The sequence below is a fragment of the Pelophylax lessonae genome (genome assembly GCF_965119305.1).
Source record: "Pelophylax lessonae genome assembly, chromosome: 4".
Lineage (NCBI taxonomy): Eukaryota > Metazoa > Chordata > Amphibia > Anura > Ranidae > Pelophylax > Pelophylax lessonae.
The window spans coordinates 254,054,151-254,078,205 of NC_138771.1; the positions used below are offsets into that span (position 1 = coordinate 254,054,151).

General features: G+C 42.5%; 1 protein-coding gene across 1 annotated transcript in view; it reads right to left on the minus strand.

Annotated features, from left to right (window-relative positions):
* ZDHHC17 (zDHHC palmitoyltransferase 17) overlaps positions 1-24,055 on the minus strand; it is a 109,353-nt gene that overhangs the window by 79,344 nt on the left and 5,954 nt on the right. Inside the window, exon 2 of the mRNA XM_082257120.1 lies at positions 4,257-4,363. Within this exon, the coding sequence (XP_082113246.1) occupies positions 4,257-4,363 (107 nt within the window). The remainder of the gene's footprint in view (positions 1-4,256; positions 4,364-24,055) is intronic.

Consider the following 24,055-nt stretch of genomic DNA (forward strand, 5'->3'; position numbering starts at 1 on the left):
TGAGTACCTTATAAGAGCTATAGGCAGAAGTGTTGCTCCGACCAGTGGTGTTACGTAATATCTGGTCACCCAGCTAAGACTGAGCTCTGAGTGGTTGAGCTTAAACACAAAGAATAAAAAGTTTACTTTGTAAGCGAATACACTCCAAGCATAGCCCTATTATCTGTCCATGACACTGGACTGTAAATAAAGTCCAGGCTTTGGGTGACTGGGTTCCATGTGGCTAATTCAACACGCTGAAAGAAGTGGGGTAACCCCTGTGTGCTGCACATCTAGGAAATCCAAAGAAGGTGGATGGAGTGGCCACCTCAGCCTGGACTGCAACCAGGCCACGCCTCCAACGCCTTTAGCGCCGTCCCTCCTGGAGCTTATTAATGGGGATCCCCATGTGGGCAGAGTGAAAATTGTGGGGGACGTGGCCTGGTCGTCGTCCAGGCTGAGGTTGCCACACCATCCACCTTCTTAGGATTTTTTAGATGTGTGGCACACATTGATTATCCCTCTTCTTTCTGAGCCATTGCAGGAGCCAGGATGGACTCCATCCCCCAGCAGCACTTTCAGCAGCAGATGCGGAGGCACCTACTTGTATACCCCCCCTTCACCGAGCCTGAATGGCACACATACAGCCAACTGTCCACTATGAACTATGGTGTTGGTAGTGTGCAAAAGACAGCGCACATGACTGCAACTAACATGCATTGCTCAGGCAAAATGGAAGTAAAGGAGAAAATGCAAGGTTCGGAAGCTCACAAGGAGACAGAAAAGCAAAAGAAATTAGTCAAAAACAGATTAAAAAGGGACACTAAGTGGATGGATATGAATTATTTTTTTGTAGCATAAGGATATCTTTTAGTGTCACTTTGATGCCTTAACAGCTAACTCCCTATTTCTGAGCAGGAGTCATGTCATACCTATATTTAAGATGTAACAAGAAGAATGAATGGTCAGTCTGCAGAAACCACCAATGGCACAACGCCACCCCTACATACAGAAGCCGGGGGTGCTTTCCCCCCCCAGACACCTGTAACATTTGAAACCAGCAAGGTCCAAGCTGCACAGCTGGGTTGTTCATTCACAGGAACTCTTAGTTCTCAATGGAGCACAAGGGCAGTGATGTTTGAAGTCCACTGACCAGCCCTGTAACCAAAAAGGTACGGACCAGATGCTGCAGAAAGTCTGCATGAGCCTTAGTCCATTTGATTATTTTTGTAGACTTGCCATTAAAATATTTAAAATGATGTTCATACTTGTTTTCTTTTTTAAGGAGTTTTTTTTTTTTTTGCATTGGTTGCAGAATTATAGAAGAAAAGAAGATACATGTATCAGGCATTCAAATTTAAACCATATATAACCAAAATGATTACAACATACAACTGCGGAACCCTAGGCAACGTGGAAGCGCTGGTACAAACTGAAGTGCGTGTGAAAAGTCCGTAAAACTGAATGGACATGCATCGGCTGTACGTACTCACCTGCACAGCAGACTTTTGACAGGTATGCTGGGATGGGTGTACAGAATCAGACACAGCCTGTGCATGTCCCTTCAACTATATGGGCTGCCTGTATGCAGCTCAGCACTAGTATAGACACAAAATAAAAAAAATCTTCATTCTAAAAACAGCTGAGTGCCAAAGTGAATGAGCCCTTTTATTCCATCAAAATACAGGTTTCAAAAGATATTAAACTAAGTCCAGCTATGCTGGAAGAATAGTGGCCTATTTTTTCTGCTAAGGAAGTGCAAACTGATGAGGAGAATGCATCCCTGCAGTATGATACAGGGTCATGTTATTATAGGTTTCATTTAACCTTGCTGATAGACCAATAGAGTCAGTGAGACAAGGTCAATGGATAAGTGAATCATGCCTGGAAATGTAGGATAGCAAAAGAGTTCAGAAAAGGAAATAGAAAAGGAGTCAAACATAAAAAGAGAAAATGGAATGGGGTGGGGGGACCAGGATGAAGGTTGGGCAGGGGGGTAAGGAAATGGATCTATGCCAATTTATGTCCCCTTATGGGTCAGTCATGAAGCTAGCTTGCATATCAAAGAGCCAACTGGGATCTGTCAAAGTCTTTAGGTAAGTAATGTTCAATCTATGGAGTCTAGACTCAGGTTTATCTTTACACATCCACTGCCACACTACAAATATAGGAGAGAGACTTCAACATTCACGATTACAGCTTCCTTCCATATTACTTCCTGCTCAGCAGACTTTAGCTAAATAAAAAGTATGGCCAAAGATAAAGTCCGCTGTTGGCTGGCGTCACTTAGCCGATCCAGGCCCTGAAAAGATCCTGACCATATGGTCGGGATCCACCCACATGTATGGAACAGCAGCTGGCTCAGCCTCTCAGTGATCCACTGAGAACCTGAGATAGTCGCAATCCACCCCCCCAGTGCTGCAGTAAAAACTGGAGGGGAGAGCAGAGACAGTCACTGCTCTCTGCTCAGAGTCAGAGCGGAGGGGGGAGAATTGAGCGATCAGCGGTGTTTAATCACTCAGTTCTCACTGCAGAGCTGTCAGGGAACAGATGCAGCATCTACCTAGGCGAATACTTCTCTTAATGAGTAGCACTGTTTACAGAGCTTAATAGCTCAAGCTTCAATACCCAATATTGGCAACATTTGGGTTGATTTTCAAAGTGCTTTAGTAATCACAAACAGCTGAAAATGATTTGTTTAATTTGCTGGTGATTTACTCCCCACTAATCTTCCATGAAAACATGTTTACCATGTGAAATAATTTAATCTAAAGAACTATAGTTTGAAAATCCATGGTACAACAAAATCCCAATCAAAATGGATCATTACTAGGGTTGGGCTCAGGCATGTTTGGATCATAGTCTCAACCAACCTGAGCAATCCCCATCAGGAAGCTCTCACTGCACACCAACAAACATAGGCAGTGAGGCATTTCCTGGCCGGGATTGCTACGGTGGGTTGGGACTACGTCTGAACACGCCTGAGCCCATCCCTAATCATGATGTGTAATTTGCTACTAGCCTTTTATCTTTTCTGATCAAACCCTTAACCTCAGAGGATATCAACCATCATGCTTTAGGAGATGCTCACCCTTTTCTAATTGTGCAAATTTTTCTTTTAAAGATGATATAAAAAAAAAAAAAAAACCTCCAACACTTTTGCAAATATGAGTGTAAATTTACAGTAGACAAGCCGAAAGTGAAAAGATGGTTAGCAAACTAACTGTATCCTTTGGTGTCTAAGTTTCGAATGAAGAAGAGCTAGTACAATGTTCTTTTCACTTAATGCGCTCTGAGCTGAACATAGCTGTACACAGCATTATTTCTGCATCCAAGGGCATACAGGTTATTAGAAATGACAAAAAGCTTTGAAGACCAAGATAGAAAGAGCAGAGTAATAAAGGAAAACTATATTGCTTTTATTCTTTACAACTGATACTGGTCAATAAAAAAAAAAAAAAAAAAAAAATATATATATGAATGACATATATACAGTATAAATATTTTTTTTTTATAGATCCTTTACAAAAAACCTTTAATACCGGTTGCTGTATAAATGTTTTAATTACTCTTTTATAGATATTAGTACAGCTACATTACACATAAAAAAAAAAAAAAATACAGGTCCAAGGGTTGTAGCATTCCACAATACTTTATTAGAACATAAAAATGTAAAAAAGTGTTGTTAAACAATTGCTAATTTCTTTTTATCAATTTTTGCAAACCCTTTAGTAGGTTTATTTATTTTTTTTCTAATAAAGTATTGTGGAATGCTGCACCCCCTCGATTGGTCTTTTTTTATATATACCATGACTGGATGGGATATACTGGTTGCACAGTACCAGTAAAATAGAATCTACAAATAAACCTTTATTATAAGCTTTTTTTCATATTTTCAGATATCCCAGCCCTATCTGCTCACTTGTTGACAGCTTCTGTTTAAATTGTAATCTCATAGGCGACCATATGGTTTAGCAGACAAGGAGACAGTGATATACCAGGGCTTACCAGTACCTGTTCTTTGTAAAGAACTAGAGCAGGGAAATGCAAACTGCGGCCCTCCAGAGGTTGCAGGACTACAAGTCCCATGGGTCATAGCAAGACTCTCAGCCACCAGCATGACACCCAGAGGCTGAGGCATGATGGGACTTGTAGTTTTGCAACAGCTGGAGGGCCACAATTTGCATATCCCTGAACTAGAGAATAGAGTCAAGCACCCCCTGCTTGACATAAACAAAGAAAAACAGACACAAAAATATTATTCACTATAGACTTACTGTGTGGCTTTAACAATATCCCATGTACTGTAATCATCTATGTGACTTTTCCGACCAATGGATTCGCTGCTATATCCATGATTATAATGACCCTGAGACTTGATTTCCTATTAAAGAGAAATATATATTTATTACCATTACAATGCATTCATAAATGATTAAAGCACAGTACAATAAGCAAGAAAAAATAAAGGAAATCACAGAAACATGTATACGGTTTGCAACCAAAGGGCGCAAACTCCCCCTTTACAATGTATCATAGAAGGTACTGTTATCCAATCAGTAGATGTGCTACTATAGGAAGCGCTCATTCTGGTCCAGGTTACCAATCCAGCGATTCATTACCACAAGACACCTAAAAAGGATAGCCCAACAACTTGGTCAACTCCAAATGGAAGCAAAGCTTCAAGCCAGGAGCACATTCTTCTAAGCTTCTTTTTACCTACCACCACCAGCCACTTTTTCTTACTGGTTATCAGAACAAGAGTGATGGCATTTAATACAAAAGAACTCCACTTTCGTTGTAAAAAAATTGTTAGTTTTTTTATTTTTTAACTGTGTACTTTGCAAGTGCAGTTGTTCCAGAGAATACCCAATCACATCCAATGAAAAAAAAAAAAAAAAAAATGTTTGCTTGCACATGATTGGATGATGGAAGTCAAAGTTTTCTCCTATTCACTAAGCTCTGGAGCAACTGCACTTGAAAAGTGCAGGCTATTTGCCTTTAGTAAAATCAACCCCACAGATTTTTCTTAAGAACATAAAACAGGCACGGCTCCCATGGGCATGGATGATGGTCACTCCCTGCGAAGGACAAGATTTGATGCTTTATTGATCAGCATTTACCTGAGGGGTCACAATTATAGTCCCATGCACTCTCCAAGTGAAATGGACACCTACCTGCCTGAGTTTCATAGACACAGTCCAGTGTACATCAAACCCACCCCCGCCGGTACAAATCATGCTCTCGGGTGGAAATATAGCCATTGCTTGTGACTTTATCCGTGTGCTGTCTCAATTAATGAAAGTTTCGTAGAAACAAATTTAGTCAAACATTAATGGTCCCTGAGGAAGCAATTTAGGCAGTCCAACGCGTTTCGCGTAACATTTTGTTTATAAATAGGTTTCTCAACAAATGTGCAAACAGATTACACTGGAGTTGATCTAACGTTTGCTTTTTCTGTTTATGTATATCTTTATGAGAAGTTTTAACTCGAAATACTGAATAAATTTGTTTTAATATCACAATTAACATTTGTTGAAGTGCTCATCTATATGTGATGGCCCCACATCCTTTAAAGTTCAATTTTGTTGGAAGGTATGTGGGAAGGTTTGCGCCTCCCTATCTTTTGTTTTTATTGTTTAAATTTGAATTCATGGATGTGGGCAGTTTTGTCCCTAGAACTGATATACATATTCAAACTCATGTACATAAAACAGGTACCGTATATACTCGAGTATAAGCCAAGTTTTTCAGCATGTTTTTTTATGCTGAAAAAGCCCCCCTCGGCTTATACTCGAGTCTCTGGCTCACTTACTTTTCAAAAATGGCGTGCTGGCGCCAACATGTCACCGCGCGATTTTAAATCCAAGGCACCTCACGACAGGAAAGTTGGACTCCTCCACAGTCCCTGCATTTCCTCATGCAGTGCTGCGGGCATGGTACAGGACATTCTCCTGTACCATGTCCGCAGCACTGCATCTCCTGTGCCATGCCTGTACCATCACCTGTGCCATGCCTGTACCATCACCTGTGCCATGCCTGTACCATCACCTGTGCCATGCCCTGTACCATGCCCGCAGCGCCTGTTTTGTGTCTCGTGGTGGTCCAGTTGGGTCCAGTAGCTGCTGCATTTCCCACCCTAGGCTTATACAAGAGTCAATACGTTTCTCCACTTTTTTGTGGTAAAATCAGGTGCCTCGGCTTATATTCGGGTTGGCTTATACTCGAGTATATACGGTAATACTCTTTCAAAATTTTTCAAAAAAGTGGTCAGATGTCAATGCCTGCCTCCAAACGCCTGAACAAACGCCTGACGCCTGAAAAAAACGCTACACTCAGGGGTGAATGGAGCCTTAGTTTAAAGGAATGAACTTTGGTCTGCAAATGAAGTCAGATTAACCACTCAAATACTAAGCATTTTTCTGACAATATGTTGCTTACAAGATAAAATCAGTACTTTTTTCTAGAAAAATACTAGAGCCCCCAAACATTATATATATATTTTTTTAGCAGAGACCCTAGAGAAAAAAATTGCCATTGTTGCAATATTTTATGTTACACTGTATTTGCTCAGCGGTCTGCCAAAAGCAATTTTTGGGGAAAAATACACTTCAATGAATAAAAACAAATAAATTAAAAGGAAAGTTAGCCCAATTTTTTGTATAATGTGAAAGATGTTAAGCCAAGAGCCGTGATCTTTATTTTAAGCAAAAAAAAATTGTGAATTTCATTTTATCCAGAATCTTGTAGCTCTACTGCTCAGCCATTCAAACAGCCAGAGCTATCAAACCCAGAAGAAAATGGGTGAAGATGGAAGCCCTGTCAGTGGTGACAGTGCGGCGCTGGAGGGCTTCATTTTAAAGGTAAGTCTGTCACAATGTGCTAGTATACAGTGCACACTAGCCCATTATGACATTTTCCTGCAGGGTGCAGGGGCCCTTTTTTTTTTTTTAAACTCATTCCATTACCATGCATGGACATTATCCTGTGGGGAGTTCAAGCAGAAAGATAAAGAGCACTGCCCACGTAAAGGTGGCCATGAATTTCGATTTGTGTGTGGTCGCTGCAGTTGATCTCCCAACTAACTTACGTTCAAGCACTCTGTCTGATGAAAGCTGCTTGATAAACGGCTGCAATTCTGATCTGTGTACTGTGAAAGCGAAAAATTCTCCCTACTGTCAGAGTACAAATGCAGCAAGTAGGATTCCCCCCATCCACCTGGAATGTATGGATGGGAGAATCAGTTCAATTTTTTTTTTCCCTTCTTCTTTCAGCCCACTGGCTGAATGAAAAAAAAAAACTGAACTATGTATGGCCAGCTTTATTGCCCAGACTCGTTAGGATATATTTATAAAAAGGTTTGCATTATTACATAACTATTCGTCAAGAGATATTGCTGGTCAATTAATTCTGTGTGAATGGGCCAAATCTGAATGTTCTCCTATTTCTTCTATCACTTGAATGCTACTCACAAAAAAAAAATAGAGTGGTTTGGGAAAATACTGCATTATGGCCACCAGATGGAGCTGAAAAATCATATAGAAAAAGCATTTCCTATGATCTTCGACCCCATCTAGTGGCCATAATGCAGTATTTCTCTGATTCCTGCCGGGGTTTTTTTAACAATAGCATAACATTCAATCTGCAGATCATTTTTTTTTCCCAGGATGAATAGTTGTAAAAACTTTTTTTTTTCTTTATAAATATACTCCCTTGTATCAAATAATGAACAGAGCTTTTAAAGAGCAGATCATAAATTGCTGTGCTCAGCTCACCAGTAGCACAGGATGTGTGCGTGTACAAAGTAAGTTTTTTTTTTTTTTAAAGGGTAGCCATGGGAGAGGATATTGGGCCAGACTGACAACAGCTTAGAGGAACCAAGGACAATGTGGTCCACTAGTACAGCCTTTTTAAACCAGGGTGCACAGGCACCCTGGTATGCCTTCAGGTTTCTTCAGGGATGCCTTGGCAAAATGCCTAAAAATTGTATACAAGCCGGCATGTGGATGAAGCCTGCCTTTTATTTACACAAAGCCACAGGTTTTCATTGTGCACCATTACAACCTTGTAGATCCTAAAGACCAATGGCATCATCAGTTGATATGGAGGATGTTGGTCACCTGCGTAGCATCCTTGTTTGACCCTCCCCTGCCCCTCTCCATCCGCGATGGAGTCACATTAGCTGAGTGATAGAGAAAAATTGAGGGAGAATAGAAATATTGAAACACTAGTCAGTACCAGTTTGTAAAAGTGTACAGTATTTGCTTTGGAAGAATAAATCACCTCTAACATTGGGTGCCCTGCTTGTGTGGATGTTGCTACAATATGTCAAACTATTAGACAAATGTTTACATTTTAGAAAGAGGTGCCTCGAGATGGTCCATGTTTTTAACCACTTAATAAAAAAACTACGTAGGTCTTCGTCGTCTGCATTTAAGTGGTTATACCGGGGTGATGCCTGCAGCTAGAGGCATCACCCTGGTAACGTTATTTAGAGCAGGCGGTCGGCAACGACCGGACCCACCGGGAGACTCGAGCAACCAGTCGGCTGGTTGGAGTCCTGATCAAAGCCGGATGCGGCTTCGATCAGGTCTCCGATGACGTAACCCAGAGGTGGCGTCCATGACATCACGTCCGGGTTACTCGGCTGCTAAAAAGGAGCAGAATTTAAAAAGTGACAGTATTCAAAAATGCTGTTTTCGGCATTTTGAATACATGGAAATGTAGTGGAGGGGTCTTTTAGACCCCCAATCCCTCCATAAAGAGTACCTGCCACTGCCTACTGCTGTCACAAGGGATGTTTACATTGCTTGTGACAGCAATAAAAGCGATCAGATTTTTATTTTTTTTTAAACCTGTGCTAAAATGAAAAAAAAAAAAAAATACATTTTTAGCCGCTCCCATCGCTGTGAGCTCACGCACGAAAGAAAACGTAAATGTAAGTCGCGCCCGCAAATGAAATCGCTGATCAAACCACACGTGAGGTATCGCCGCGATCGCCAGAGCAATAATAAAAAAAAAAAAAAAAAAAAAGAGCTACTCTCCAACTCTAAACTGGTAACTGTTAAAATTTCTGCGGGTTCCATTCTGCGGGTGTGCGCAATTTTAAACCGTAACATGTTGGGTATCTATTTACTCCACGTGACATCATCTTTCGCAATATACAAAAAAAAGGGCTAACTTTACGGTTTCGTTTTAAATGCAGTGAAATATAATTCCCCCCCCCCCCCCCAAAATATGGCGTTTGAAAGACCGCTGCGCAAATACAGCGTGACAAAAAATATTGCAATGCAATGACCGCCATTTTATTCTCCAGAGTCTTTGCTAAAAATATATACTGCATTTTCTGGCGTATAAGACTACTTTTGAACCTCAAAAAAATCCCCCAAAAATGGGGGGTCGTCTTATACGCCGAGTATAATATCTCCAAGGTAACCTAAGTAGAAGTATTACCGGTAGATGAAAATTAGGGGGGTCGTCTTATACGCCGGAAAATACAGTATATAATGTTTGGGGGTTCTAAGTAGTGTTCTAGCAAAATAAATACGGATTGAACTTGTGAACAACGTGTCAAAAATGGGCTTGGTCCTTAAGTGGTTAAAGGGTGCCTTGAATGAAAAAAGGTTGAGAAACACTGCGCTAGATCACAAAAGAAAAATAAATGAGGGTTTTTTTTTTTTCACTCTCACCTTTCCGAATTACATGGGATGTGCACTTTGGATTACCATGACCTCTATTTGTTGGTCACATTAAAAACCAGGAAAAAAGTATAGGAAGAAAAACCATGTATTTGAGAGGGGGGAAAAAAGGAAGGAAGGAAAAACAGATGAACAGTTACAGGCACAAACATGATTAGAGAGGAAATAAAATAAAGAGCAGGGCTTACACAAAAAGCATTAGCCTGAGCTATGCCTTCAGAATGTGGGTCACTTTGATTTGATACGAGTGATCCGATTTTATTTTCATGGATATTCCAGCAACACAGTACCATATTATATGCACAAAGTAACAAAATTCAGGCTCACTCCTAATATTATACGGAATATACAGGAGTTTAAAGCCCCGTACACACGTACCGATTGTCGGCCGTAAATATTCGGCCGACGACTGATTGTAGGCTTGTTAGTATGATGCTTCCGACAGCCGACAGCGCATTTTCGGCCGAACAGAATCTGTCGTGCAGGCATTAAAACTTTTGTTGGCCAACACCAGAACGGCCGATTGTTCGCCAGTCAGTACAGAATTCGGCCGACAGACAGCAGATTTGCAAGACTGGGCATGCTCAGAAAAGAAAAAAGACAAGGAAAGTTTACCATCACATGGCATCACTTCTGCAGTCGGCTGTTTTTGGCCGACAAAATTCGTGTGCAGTCTTTTGCAGTTTTCAACAGACACGACAGCCCTGGACAAAAGACGGCCGATCGTTCGGCCGACGATCGGTACGGGGCTTAAAAGGAAAACTACAGCCAGAGCTCGTTTGGCTGTACTTCCCCTATGGATCACAGGACTGCAGTTCATTTTGCACTCCTGTGACCTGTTTTCAGCAGACAGTGAGGGAAGCCCGCTGTCAGCTGACCTCACAGAGCCGGAGTTCCGTGAAAAAACCATACCCATAAAAATTCCATACCCTCGTCACTTCCGGTCAGCAAACAGCTGACGAGCTTACTAGTGCGCATGCTCGGAGGGTATGGAATGTGTGTTATAACGTTACACCGCATTAGCTGTTGCGGAGGTTACATTAAAACATCTCCGCTGCAACATAAATCATCTCCGCTCCTACCCCTGTCACTTCCCTGATGTCGGTCAGGGAAGTGACAGGGGTAGGAGCGGGGATGATTCATGTTGCAGCCGAGCTCTTTTAATGTAACAGCTGAGGCGGTGTAACGTTACCCACACTACCGTGATCATTTCATACCCTCCGAGCATGCGCACTAGTCTGCTCCTCAGCTGTTCCATTACGTTTCTAACAGGAAGTGACGTGGGTATGGTTTTCTCACAATACACCGGTCTAGGCTTGGGCAAGATTACAACAATGAAGTTAGGATCCGCCCACATGCCGGACCAGCACCTCTCAGAGCCTGAGCCGGCCACTTCCTCCCCCTCTATAGCCCAGCACTCCAGTGAGTGTGGGGGGAGGGGAGAGAGAGAGAGAGAGCAGACAGTGGTGACTGATAAGTCTCCAGTTCTCTGCTCAGGGAGGTGGGAGAACCAAGGGATTGGCGGTGTTTGATTAATCAGTTCTCAGTGTTGGAGTCGGCAGGGGACCAATGCTGCATCCACCTAGGTAAGTATGGTTCTGAAGAAAAAAAAAACCCCAAAAAAAACAAAAGCACACATACTTCTCTTTTAAAGGGGAGGTTCTGTCAAAACAAATTAAAAAAAAAAAAAAAAAAATGTAACTAAAAGAATGCAAATTTTTGCATTTTCCCTTAGGAGACATGGTTTAGATTCTTAGAAGAAAATGTTGAATATCATGAAATGTTCATTTATCCAAAGCTTTGCTAGAGGGATATAACCTCACTTCTTGCCCTGCGGCCAACACTTTACCAGACAGGAAGTGGGTGTAAAGCCCTGTACACACGATCAGATTATCGAAAGATCTGTCGTCCGTTTTTTGTGGCATGCTAGTCTGATGTGGAAAGTGAAGAGGTTATTTTCATACGGATTTTCCCGTACGACAGAATTCTACTTCAGAAGTGATGTCATGTGCTGGATTGCTTTCTATGTGTTCTTTCGTCTCTGAGCATGCCTAGTCTTGCTCTCAAGATTTTTTTCCGTCGAAATCTGTACTAATGAGATGAAAATCGGACGTTGTGTTGACGGAGGACAAAAATTTTATAGCCTGCACATCAAGTTTTTGTCATCTGAAAATCCGTCAAAAGCACTATACTAACAATCCGAAAATCGGCAGATCGTTAGTCGGACGAAATTTCCCTTCCGATTTTCTTATCGTGTGTACGGGTCTTTACTCTCCAACAGCAGAAAAAAATAAAGTTTATCTTTAGTAGAAAAGAACCCTTTTCCCTTACTTCCGGTCTGGGGAAACCATTGTCAGCAGAACAGGAAGTGAGGTTAAATCACTGTAACAGAGCCCCAAAGAGCTGTAAAAACTCAACTGGAGCTCTAATGCTGTGATTTCCATTCACTTCACTTCCAGTCCCACAGCAAAACAGGAAGTGAAAGGAAATCTCTGCAAATTAGAATTCTTTGGGGACCCCCAGGTCACCAGAAAAAGTGTCTCTTTTGGAAGATTTCCCCTCTATTAATTTCCTGAGGACAGCCCAAAATTTGGGATTCTTTTACTTTCAATGATAATGGTAAACAGGACAGGGAATAACCTATACCAGGGGCACAGAAAGCAATAAAAACTGACAGTTGTTCTAATCCCGCTCCACTCTATCCAAAAATGGAAAAAAAAACAAAAAAAGTTTTGCCTTAAGTTATACTTTAACCGCTTAGCGACTGCCCCACGCAGATAAACTGCAGCAGGGCAGCCGTACTGTGCCAGGTCACGTACCTAGTATGTGACCTGACACTTCCGGGTCTGGGGCGCGCGATGTCCGCCAGGACCCACCGATCGTTCAGAAGAAAGGCAGAACTTTCTGTGAGAGGGAAAATGTGCTGATCATGTATTCCTGCTAAGCAGAAACACGGATCTTTACATTCCCCCAGTCAAAGCATCCCCACACAGTTAGTAATCACTCCCAGGGAACACAGTTAACCCTTTAATCACCCCTTCCAGTGTCAGAACAGTAACAGTGCATATTTTATAGCGCTGATCACTATATTGGTGTCACTGGTCCTCAAAAAGTGTCAAAAGTGTCAGTTAGGTGTCCGAATTGTCCGCTGCCATATCTCAGTCCTGCTACAAGTCGCTTATCACCGCCACTGCAAGGAAGAAAAAAAAAAAAAATTATATATATATATATATATATATATATATATATATATATATATATATAAACACACACACACACACACACCATCGTTTGTAGCCGCTATAACTTTTGCACAAACTAATCAATATACACATATTGGGATTTTTTTTTTTTTAACAAAAATATGTAGCAGAATACATATTGGCCTAAACTTATGAAGAAATTAGATTTTTTTATTGGGAATTTTTTATAGCAGAAAGAAAAAAAAAATGAGAGATTATACGATTATATATATATATATATATATATATATATATATATATACACATATACACACATACATATATACACACATATACATATATATATATATATATATATATATATATATATATATACACACACACACACATTTTTTTCCCCAAAATTGTCGTTTTTAGTATATAGCGCAAAAAATTAAAAACCGCAGAGGTGATCAAATACCACCAAAAGAAAGCACTATTTGTGGGGGAAAAAAAAGGACATCAATTTTATTTTAGATACAGTGTCCCATGATCACACAATTGTCAGTTAAAATAATGCAATGCCATATCGCAAAAAATGGCCTGCTCATGAAGGGGGTAAACCTTCCAGGGATGAATTGGTTAAAGTGGAACTAAACCCCTGATGTCTCCACATTCTGCTAGAGAGAAAAAAAAATAAAAAATCAATGATGTGAAATCCTCCATCTTTCTTCCTCTGCCAGCTAGCACAGGGACTGCCACTGAATCATGAAGACTTCTATTCAGTCACACTTTGATGTTCCCGTGATCTTATTCAAAGTCTTGTTTGCCAAGCTCATCGCTCTCCATCCAAAAGAAAGAATGTTGGCGATGAGACCAGGAAGTAGAGGGAATGCTGGTCTTACCACCAGCAGAGTAAACAACTTTGCAGCAGCAATAGCAGGACAGCAAGTGCGGCCATGACAGCATGAAAGAATGGGATCAGTGTCCTGTCAGCCACTGATCACATCCATTCATAAAAATAAGGAAAGTCCTTGGTACCGTATGACTGCAGGCACAAGGTCGGTAAAGTAAACTAGAGCTTACACTCACGGAAAAAGTCTACCCACCTCGCATGTTACAAGCTGTAGTTAAAGAGTTAAACACAATGCTGATCCACAGTGTCACAATCCTTTCCCCATCTGCCACCTCTTGCATTATGCCCACTAGAGGAGCAAAGGATGGTAGGAAATAAATACACTTTAGTAAGAAGCGTTATGTAACAATTCTAAAGAACTCTGGAGGAGTTGTATATAAAACTGGAAACTCACAGTAGCAACGGTTACATTTTTTTGCCGGTTCCCTGCAGCATTCTCCATAATTGTTACAATATTGCATCTCTTCTTACTTTATGCAAGTTTAGGAGAGTTTTGCATTTTTTTTTTTCTGCCAGAAAGCTCCAATCAGAAATGCAAACCAGAAGGTTTTTTTTTTTTTTTTTTCTGCCTCTAAACGCTGAGCTCAATATTTGCTTTTAATCGTCCTAATGTGCATTGACACAGGATAACATTGAGCTGCTACTACAGGCAGAACACAAAACTCCTATAGAAGCAGCCATTTTTAGGCCAGTGTGTATAGAGCAGGGATCTTCAAACTACGGCCCTCCAGATGTTGTGGAACTACACATCCCATGAGGCATTGTAAAACTCTGACCTTCACAGACATGACTAGGCATGATGGGAATTGTAGTTCCTGAACCACTGGAGGGCCATAGTGTCTTGCACTACTTACAGATGGATGGACAAATGTGAGAGGAGAAGGAATTACTGTATACATTTTGTTATAACACCTCGGCCAGTTTTTGTTTGATAATTTTATGCCAAGTCAAATTGTCCATACAAGTCATATTTTATGTTCCTAAAGTAACAGAATGACTTTCAATCTTAAAAAGACAAAAAAGAGCTAATGTAGCATTTTTTAAAATTTTTCCAAAAATTTCCGTAAATTTTTTTTTTCCGAGCTTCAAAATTTCCGGAAATTTTACATCTCTAGTGGGAACAGCAGAAAACAAACTTCCCCAAGGCTAACCATAGCCAACCGGGTAACATGGAACTCAACTGAGAACAACTAAAGCTCACCTGAAAAAAATCACCCTCAAAGAGGACAAGTCCTCTAAACAGCAGCCTGCAAAACTTGCAGCTTAACCACTTAAGCCCCGGAAGATTTTACCCCCTTCCTGACCAGGGGGTATTTTGCGATTCGGCACTGCGTGACTTTGACTTTAACGGACAATTGCGCGGTCGTGCGACGCTGTACCTAAACGAATTTGACGTCCTTTGTTTCCCACAAACAGCTTTCTTTTGGTGGTATTTGATCACCTGTGCGATTTTTTGATCATGCGCTATAAACAAAAAAATAGCGTCAATTTTGCAAAAATAGCAATATTTTTCCCATTTTTCATATGAAATTCCCCCCAAAAAAATGTAAAAATCAAAATTTTTCAACATTTTCGGCCAATTTGTTTTATGCTACCTATGTTTGGTAAAAAAATAAAAATAAAAAATATGGCAAAAAGCGTATTTTGATTGGTTTGCGCAAAAGTTATCGCGTTTACTAACAAAGGGAAAGACATTACTGCAGTAATTAGTGCTATATATATGCACTGTTACTGCAAAATGACACTGGTAGTGAAGGGGTTAACTTTATTTGAGAGGGAGGGGCTGCGTGTGTCCCTAGGGGCATGATTCTAACTGTGATTGGCTGTGGGTTGAGCTGTAGAAACAGTGATCAACGGTCCTACATAGTAGAACCATGTGATCACTGTTTCTACACAGGGGAGAATGACAGGCGGCTTGTTTACACTAGCCGCCTGACTTTCTCCCTCTGCAGCGGCGATCGCAGAGTGAACGGCGGACATCGGTTCCGGCGGTCACACGCGCGGGGGGGGGGGAGGGGGCGGATATCCGTGGCCACGCGGGAGCGCGCCTCCGGCGGCGCGCGCTCGCTCCCTAGACCCTCACAGGCTAGCGACGTAGATCTACGTCACTTTGCCTGTGAGGGGCTGACTGCCGACGTAAATCGTCGTTAGGCAGTCGGCAAGTGGTTAAAGAAACATCGGCAGATGCCAACACATCCACTTTATAAAACGTTGTGAATGTGTGCACGGACGAGCAAGTGGCCGATTTGCAAACTTGCACCACTGACGCCTGATGAAGGAAGGCCAGGAGGCACTAAGTGCCCGAGTAGAGTTTGCCCTAAAAGGGAAAAGAGGGAACCTGACCCTTAATAGAATAAGCCTGAACCAGAGTCTGCCTGATCCATCTGGAATAGCCAGCCCCTTGCAAGGTCCATCTGTGAGGACAAACCAGGGAGTGCAAAGCAACTTCCTTAGGATGCTTAGGCTTAGGACACAGTGAAGGCAACACAATGTCTTCATTCAGATGAAAATCAGAGACAACCTTTGGAAGGAACGATGGACATGGTTGAAGGACCACCTTATCCCTGTGAACAAGTAGATAAGGTGAACAGCAAGACAGGGCCGCCAGCTTAGACACCCTGCGCGCAATAGCCACCAAAAAGGCCGCCTTCTGGGACAATGCAAGCAGGGGAATCTCCCAAATATCTTCAAAGGGAGGATTCTGAAGAACTGAAGTGTTCGTATACTCCCAGGAACTGCCCCATAGGCATGCGCAAGCTTTTCCCTGCCTAATGTCCCACTCCTGTAGGGGGCAGCATAATCCTACAGTCATAAAGATGAAGAGCTGTGTCAGTCAATGAACAAAAGAGAAATGCAGTATTTTACTTGTGGAGAGGGAACAGAACACCAAAACCTGGCTGCAACCCCATTAGGGAGAACATCCCCATCTATCTGTGTGTAGTTGTCACTAGAACAGAATAAGATCGGAAAACATCCAAAGGGGACAGTCCTCAATGAAACAAAGAAAGCAGCTCCAGGTGAATGAGTCTCCAGTTAAAGCGGTTGTAAACCCAAAAACAAACAAAAAAAAAACCTGCAAGACAAAGGCATAATGAGCTAGTATGCATCGCATACTAGCTCATTATGTATTACTTACCTTAGAACGAAGCCCCGACACGGACCCCCGGACATTGCTGCGGGCGCTGCCATGATCCCTCGGCGTCTCTTCCGGGTTCGGCGACTCTGGCGCTGTGATTGGCCGGAGCTGCGATGACGTCACTCCCGCGCATGCGCACGGGAGTGATTTTCCAGCAGGCTCCCAGCAAGGGAAGCTGACTTTCCGCCAGACCTTCAGGGCGCATGCACCGCTCTCGTGAGCGGCTGCGTGCACTGCAAATATCTCCTAAATCGTGCCGGTTTAGGAGATATTAATTGTACCTACAGGTAAGCCTTCCTATAGGCTTACCTGTAGGTAAAAGTCAAAAAAAGCGGGATACTACCGCTTTAATCCCCAGACACACTAGTTGGGTGCTTGCCCAGCTCGCTTGCTGTGTGTCATAAAGCAAATGATTCCAGAGGGCTGTACTTCCAAAAACCCTCTTTATTGAAGCTCATGTGATAGGTGGTTAACAGATCAAGCAGAGGACAAAGAGGCAAATGTTAGCCCTAAAGGCCTGTACACACGTACCGATCGTCGGCATACAAACGTCGGCGGACGAAAGATCTGCCGATTGTACGCTTGTTTGTACGCTTGTTAGTATGGTGCCTCCGACAGCTGTCTGCGCACATTCTGCGGACAAGAGTCTTTCTTGCAAGCATTTAAATTTTTGTATGCCGACACCAGAACGGACGATTGTTCGCCAGTCAGTACAGAATTCTGCCGACAGACCGCAGATTTGCAAGACTGGGCATGCTCAGAAAAGAAAAAAACACAGGGAAAGTTAACCATTACATGACATCACTTCTGCAGTCGGCGGACAAAATTCTTGGGCAGTCTTTGCACTTTTCAACAGACACCGACATCCCGGGGAGAAAAGACGAACGTTTGTATGCCGACGATCGGTACGTGTGTACGGGGCTTTAGTCATTACCTGAGCACAGGGTGGATTTGATTTAAATCACGATTTAAGTCCATGTTCACATTGGTCCAATTTGACATGTCAAATCAAAGCCAATTGCCAGCAATTGCACTGTCCGAATCGGTGCGACGCCGACTTTGCGTCGCCGCATCGATTCCCAAAAGTCGTTTCTGTACTACTTTTGGCGACTTCGTGGGGGTGATTTCCAATAGACATCTGTGCAGGAACCCACACAGATGTCTGTGAAATCGCCCCCAAAGTCGGACTGAAATGCCGGCTTGAAATCGTGCAAGTTCAGCTGAACTCGAACAATTTCAAAATGGCCTCAGTGTGAACCTGGGCTCTATAATGAATGAAATCCCTAGTTAAAAGGCTTGGTTTAAATCAACTCTATTTAAATCATAGATTTTGAGCAACTGTTATCTCTGTTCTGCAGAGGCTCCTCCCCTGAAACGCTGTTTTACCGACAGTCCCATTCACTTTAATAGGGATGGCTGTTGATGCAGCAGTGACATAACAAGGTTAGGGATGTGGTGGCAGCAGGTGAGTGCATGCAAGCTAACAGGCGCTGCCTTGATGGATCTGAAATGACAGGTGCTCTTTAAATGTAAGGACTTATTCTTGAGGGTAGTTAGTATGAAATTGTATGAATGCATCAACACAGTGCATGTTATCTTAGCTTGCAGAGCTTGGACGCATTGAATGAGTTTACCAAAAATGGAAATATTGCAGAATATACAACCTCATGCTACATAACTAAGCTCCATTTCATGCTGAATAAACTAAGTTATTAAAGTGGATTTTCACTCTCTCAATCAACATGGGCTATTTTTTTAAATCATTATGCTGTTAGCATTAGTAAATAGACAGGAAAGTATATTATATTTACTTGTTTTATACATTTTTATTTACATTTCTTCAGTTCCGTTCTGGTTTCCATGCCCAGGCAAATGATGTCATACATTTCAGAAGTCTTGAGGACAGGAGGGAGGGTTCTCAGCTCAGCCAATGCCTGAGCTAAGGGCAAATGGATTCCAGAAAGTAAATTACATAATTTACATAATTACATAAATCATCTGACCTTACTACAGAAATGCCAGGGGGTGTTTTTCCAAATTATTTTTCAAGAAAAAGCATGGAGACATGGGTGGATGAGAGAGTATAAAAAAATAATTAAATAGCATTTTTGGTTTGTGGTGCTCAGACGCAGTGCAGTTCCACTTTAATGTATCTTAAATAGAAAACTCTTGAAATAGATTTTTTTTTACTCCTAAAGCATTTTATTAAAATAAAATTTGATTAAAAAAAAAAAAAAAGTTTTTTTTTTTTTTTTTTTTTACATAATCGGTCTTTATCTATCCTGCCTGAGCGCTAACATTTGCGCTAAACGCATTTACCTCCATCTCTTCTGCTACATCTGTTAACCACCTATCACATGAGCTTAAATAAAGAGGATTTTTGGAAGTGCAGCCGTCCAAAATCATTTATCTTTATGAGCCAATGAGGACACTTGTTCTGATGAACACCAAGGATTCCCTCACTACTTTTGAGGGATTTCCTCTAACTTCCTGGTTTGGCTATGGTGCAGGAAACAAAGGGAAATCTACCAAAAAAAAATACACTAATGGGTGTTATAAGCACAACAACTTATTCTCTCCAAACAAAGTTTTGCCATTAGTTCTTTTTGAAGTTAAGTCTTGCTTATGTTGTAGGTGCTAGGTAAAGTATAGTAGGCCTTGTCTGCTTATCAGCAGGGCCATGATTTTCAGCTAGGCTGTCATGTGTTCCCAGGTGTGCCTGTTGTGTTAGGGAGTCTCCCCACTGTTTCCCAATGAGGGCTCTCATTGGGCAGTGGAGGAAACCCAGCCAATGGTGCACTCAGGCCTGTATCTACCCCAGAAAGGCAGATTCTGCCGTACAGCATTCTGGGAGACGGTATAAGTCTGAGGGGAGCACATGACACAGCATCTTTGGCGGGAAGCAGAGTCCCAGGAGGGAGAGTACGTCTGTCTCTCCTCCTGTCAGAGGAATCGGGTGTCCCAGGCGACTTGCCTGAGGGGACAGAGGGCTGGGCTGAGCTGAGCTGCAGAGAGGATCTGCTGTGCCGAGGACCAGCGGAGCTGAGAGGACGAGTTTCAGGAAAGCATTCCCAGTCGTGAGTACTACAAACTGCCCCTGGAGGTCTGCCAAGTGAGATGGCACCACCCTGGAGAAGGTGAGAGGGATCCAGGAGCTAGCTAGCAGGTGCTGGAGCAAAAGTAAAGGGGGTGCCAGTGTTGACCCTGAAGAGCAAAGGGGATTCCAGTGGTTGGGCCCTGAAGTGCAGAGTGTACAGTGTTAAGAGTTGCAAGCATTACAAGAGGCTACCTCAGTCAGGAAGAACTGAAGGAAGCAGTGTCAAAGACTTTTGAGCTAACCAGAGTGTCAGAAGTCAGTTTCAATACAGTACAGCAAGTCAGTGACTTCAAGCGCCAGCAAGCGTTGGTCGGCATCAAGTCAGCGCTGAAAGCCATTTTTTTTTTCTCAAGTGTCCCAATTTGTACCTAGTTGAGCCAGAGGAGTATCCCACTCATTCCCTTCTCCCATCCACATATAAAATAAACAACAAACCAAAAATGCCGGACTGTTCATTGACTCAGATCTCACACTTCTGCTGTTGGTGTTACCGGTGACCATGGCAGACCCACATCAGGCCCAATGCCTGGAAATATTACTACATCAGTTTACCTTGTCCGGGTTTGGGAACGGTTTACAGTTCACAATGTTGGTAAAATAAAACATACATGCTAAGCCCTGCATTGTGGTGAGTGGCTGGGGAGAAGGTGCATATGTAATCAATAGCAGTTGTTTTTTTTGTGAATAGGCTTTCAGTGTTTGTTAGGGAAGGGGGGAGGTCCCTTATGGTGCTTGCTGTTCAGCTTGGGTGTTGGTATTCCTGTATAGGACAGGTTTACTTGAAATCAATACCATCAACTATAACAAAGAAGACATCTGCCCCTTAAAGCCACATACCCTGCTGGTTCACACACCGATCTACAAAACAGCAAAAACAAAGCATAGCAAGCATTCAACCACACACATAAGTACATATGTGACCAGAACACCATGGATTTACACCCAATACTCCAATCGTTTCCACACATAGGTCACAGAAACCAACAGATCCATCCTTGTCTTGAGATGATAAATTATGTCAACTCAGCATGATTATTCTGGTATCATTTAGGGTCCATTCACAGCATATGGAGAGCACTGGGCACTCTCAATCCATAAACACAAATATGGGTTAAGTGAGCAATAAAGTAACCTAGGGGCTTGTTTAATTCTACACTGCTTAGCAAAGCAACAGCACACTGATCAGATCATTTCATTAAATGGCTCTATTCAAATGTATGTGGTTGTATGCAAAAAAGCATCGGCATTGTGCTAGGGGAAAAAGAACATCTGAATGTACATGAGACTGTTCAGACAGTATATTATGGCAGAACTATGTTCAGTCTGAGCCGTCTCCAATAAATTTCTTGTGAAAGATACCAGCGGTGTGCGACCATTCTTTTCAGACTTGCATCATCTGCTACAGGAGTGTGAGAGTGGGCTCCATGCCAGTCTGTACTTGCCCTTCACAGCTTAAAGCAAAAGTGGAACTTCTGCTCATCTGCTTCCTCCCCCCTCCGGTGCCACATTTGGCACCTTTCAGCGTGGGAGGGAGGAATGGGTACCTGTTATTGACAGGTACCCTTTCCCCACTTCCAAGAGACAGCGCCGTGGCGCCGTATACCAAAAGTTCCATCCTCCTATCCCTCCCCCCCCCCCCCGCCAAGCCCTTTAACCACTTAAGCCCCGGAAGATTTTACCCCCTTCCTGACCAGGGCCTATTTTGCGATTCGGCACTGCGTGACTTTAACGAACAATTGCGCGGTCATGCGACGCTGTACCTAAACTAATTTGATGTCCTTTTTTCCCCACAAAACAGAACTTTTTTTTGTGGTATTTGATCACCTGTGCGATTTTTACTTTTTGCGCTATAAACAAAAAAAGAGCGTCAATTTTGCAAAAATAACAATATTCTTCACATTTTTTTTATATGAAATTCCCCAAAAAAAAAAATGTAGAAATCAAAATTTTTTTAACATTTTTGGCAAATTTGTTTTCTGCTACATAGGTTTGGTAAAAAAAAAAAAAAAAAAAAAAAATCGCAAAAAGCGTATTTTGATTGGTTTGCGCAAAAGTTATCGCGTTTACTAAGGGAAAGATTTGTCATTTTTGGTGTTTTTTTTTTTAACGCGTAATGGAGGCGATCTGCGATATTTTCTGCGGTACTGCGACATTGTGGCGCACAGATCGGACCCTTGACTGACATTTTTGACACTTTTGGGATTACCAGTGACATTACTGCAGTAATCAGTGCTATACATATGCACTGTTACTGCAAAATGACACTGGCAGGGAAGGGGTTAACTTTATTGGGGAAGGAGGGGTTAAGTGTGTCCCTAGGGGCGTGCTTCTTACTGTGATTGGACATGGCTACTGGTGTAGGAACAGTGATCAACGGTCCTACATAGTAGAACCGTATGATCACCATTCCTACACAGGGGAGAATGACAGGCGGCTTGTTTACATCAGCCACCTGCCTTTCTCCCTTCACGGCGGACATCGGGTCCGCCGGTCACACGCACGGACTTCTCAGGGAACGAGCCGGGGCGGGCGTGCGCCTCCGCGGGTGTGCGCTCGCCCACTATTGGCTCACAAGCAAGTGACAGGCTAGTGACGTACCAGTACGTCACTTTGCCTGGCCGGAGCTGACCGCCGCAGTATATGTACTTGCGGCGGTCTGCAACCGGTTAAGAATGTGCAGCACACTTCGCGCATGCACAGGAGGGATCCGGCAGTGAAGCTGAAAGGCTTTATTGCTGGTTACCCTTAGAAAGAATATCAGTGACAGCACATGGCAGGCGATCCAAAACTCGGCTGGGGTGATGACATTGCGGGCTCCCTGGTCAGGCAAGTGTCTATATATTAAAAGCCAGCAGCTACAGTATTTGTAGCTGCTGACTTTACATTCTTTTTCCTCCAGGCAGAACTCCTCTAAGTGTGAAAATCTTACTAAACCCACAACAGTAAAATCAGTCTGTGTATGCAGTAAAGCATATCGGTTATACTCACTGTGGAACCTAAGGGGTTAATCCTCTGCATTGTGTAAAAAGGCTGTTTGATCCTGTGTGCACAGATCCTCTTCTTCCATTGACTACAGAACAGGTCCGGAAAGACAGAGCCTTTGGAGTCAGGCTGCACATGCTCAGTTAGGTGTCTATTGCTAGAGTGTTTTTTTTCTTGGGAGAGTGCATGTGATCAGCACAGAGCCAATCAGCACTTTCCAGACAGAGGGTCAGGGGTCCTGCATCCTAATGGGACAGTTTGGTGCAGTATGAAAACTCCTCCTACAAACTTTACCAGGGCCCGGCCAGACACTGATAGAAACCACAAGACTGCTATACACTACTGATGAGAAAAGATATTTAGCAGTTTATATTTACTAAAATGATTGCATTTCCATGTTCTGTGTAGTGTGGGAGACCAAATATAGTGAATGCAGGGTCCTGGGTTTAGTAACACTTTAAAGCATATACAGCCCTGCATTTATATGGCCAGCTGTACTGGCCACTTGTGTCTCCCTGAGCATAGAAAAACAATGAGAGTTTGAAGGAGCCATACATGGAGCCATCTTTTTGATCTGCCCAAACTGAACAGATTCCCCCATCCACCTAAATGGAAGTAGAAGGAGGAATCCTCCTCGCTGTGCTATTTTATTCTGACAGTGGGACTCCTCCGCTGTCAAAATACAATGATCAGCGCTGCAATGCTGATCAAAAAAACATTTCCCAACATGCCTGTTCACGAGAAATTGATTATAAGATTGACTTCTCACAAACAAGAACAGCCGTACACTGATCGAAGTTTAGCCAGCCTGCCAAACTGGCAGAATGTCAATCCATCTATGGCCAGCTTTAAAGTGTTTGTGACCTCAGCATTTCATACTCCTGATATGTGCCTGCTGTGCCATATACTTGCATGGAAAAATATCCTGTTCTCTTTGTAGTGCTTTGTTTGTGGAAAAATCACTGGTGTTCCTGCCAGTCCCTCTGCTTTCCTATTAAAAACTGACCACACCAAGCATGAGTGCACAGCATGGTCAGTTATGTAGCTGTGCAGGGAACTCAGTCT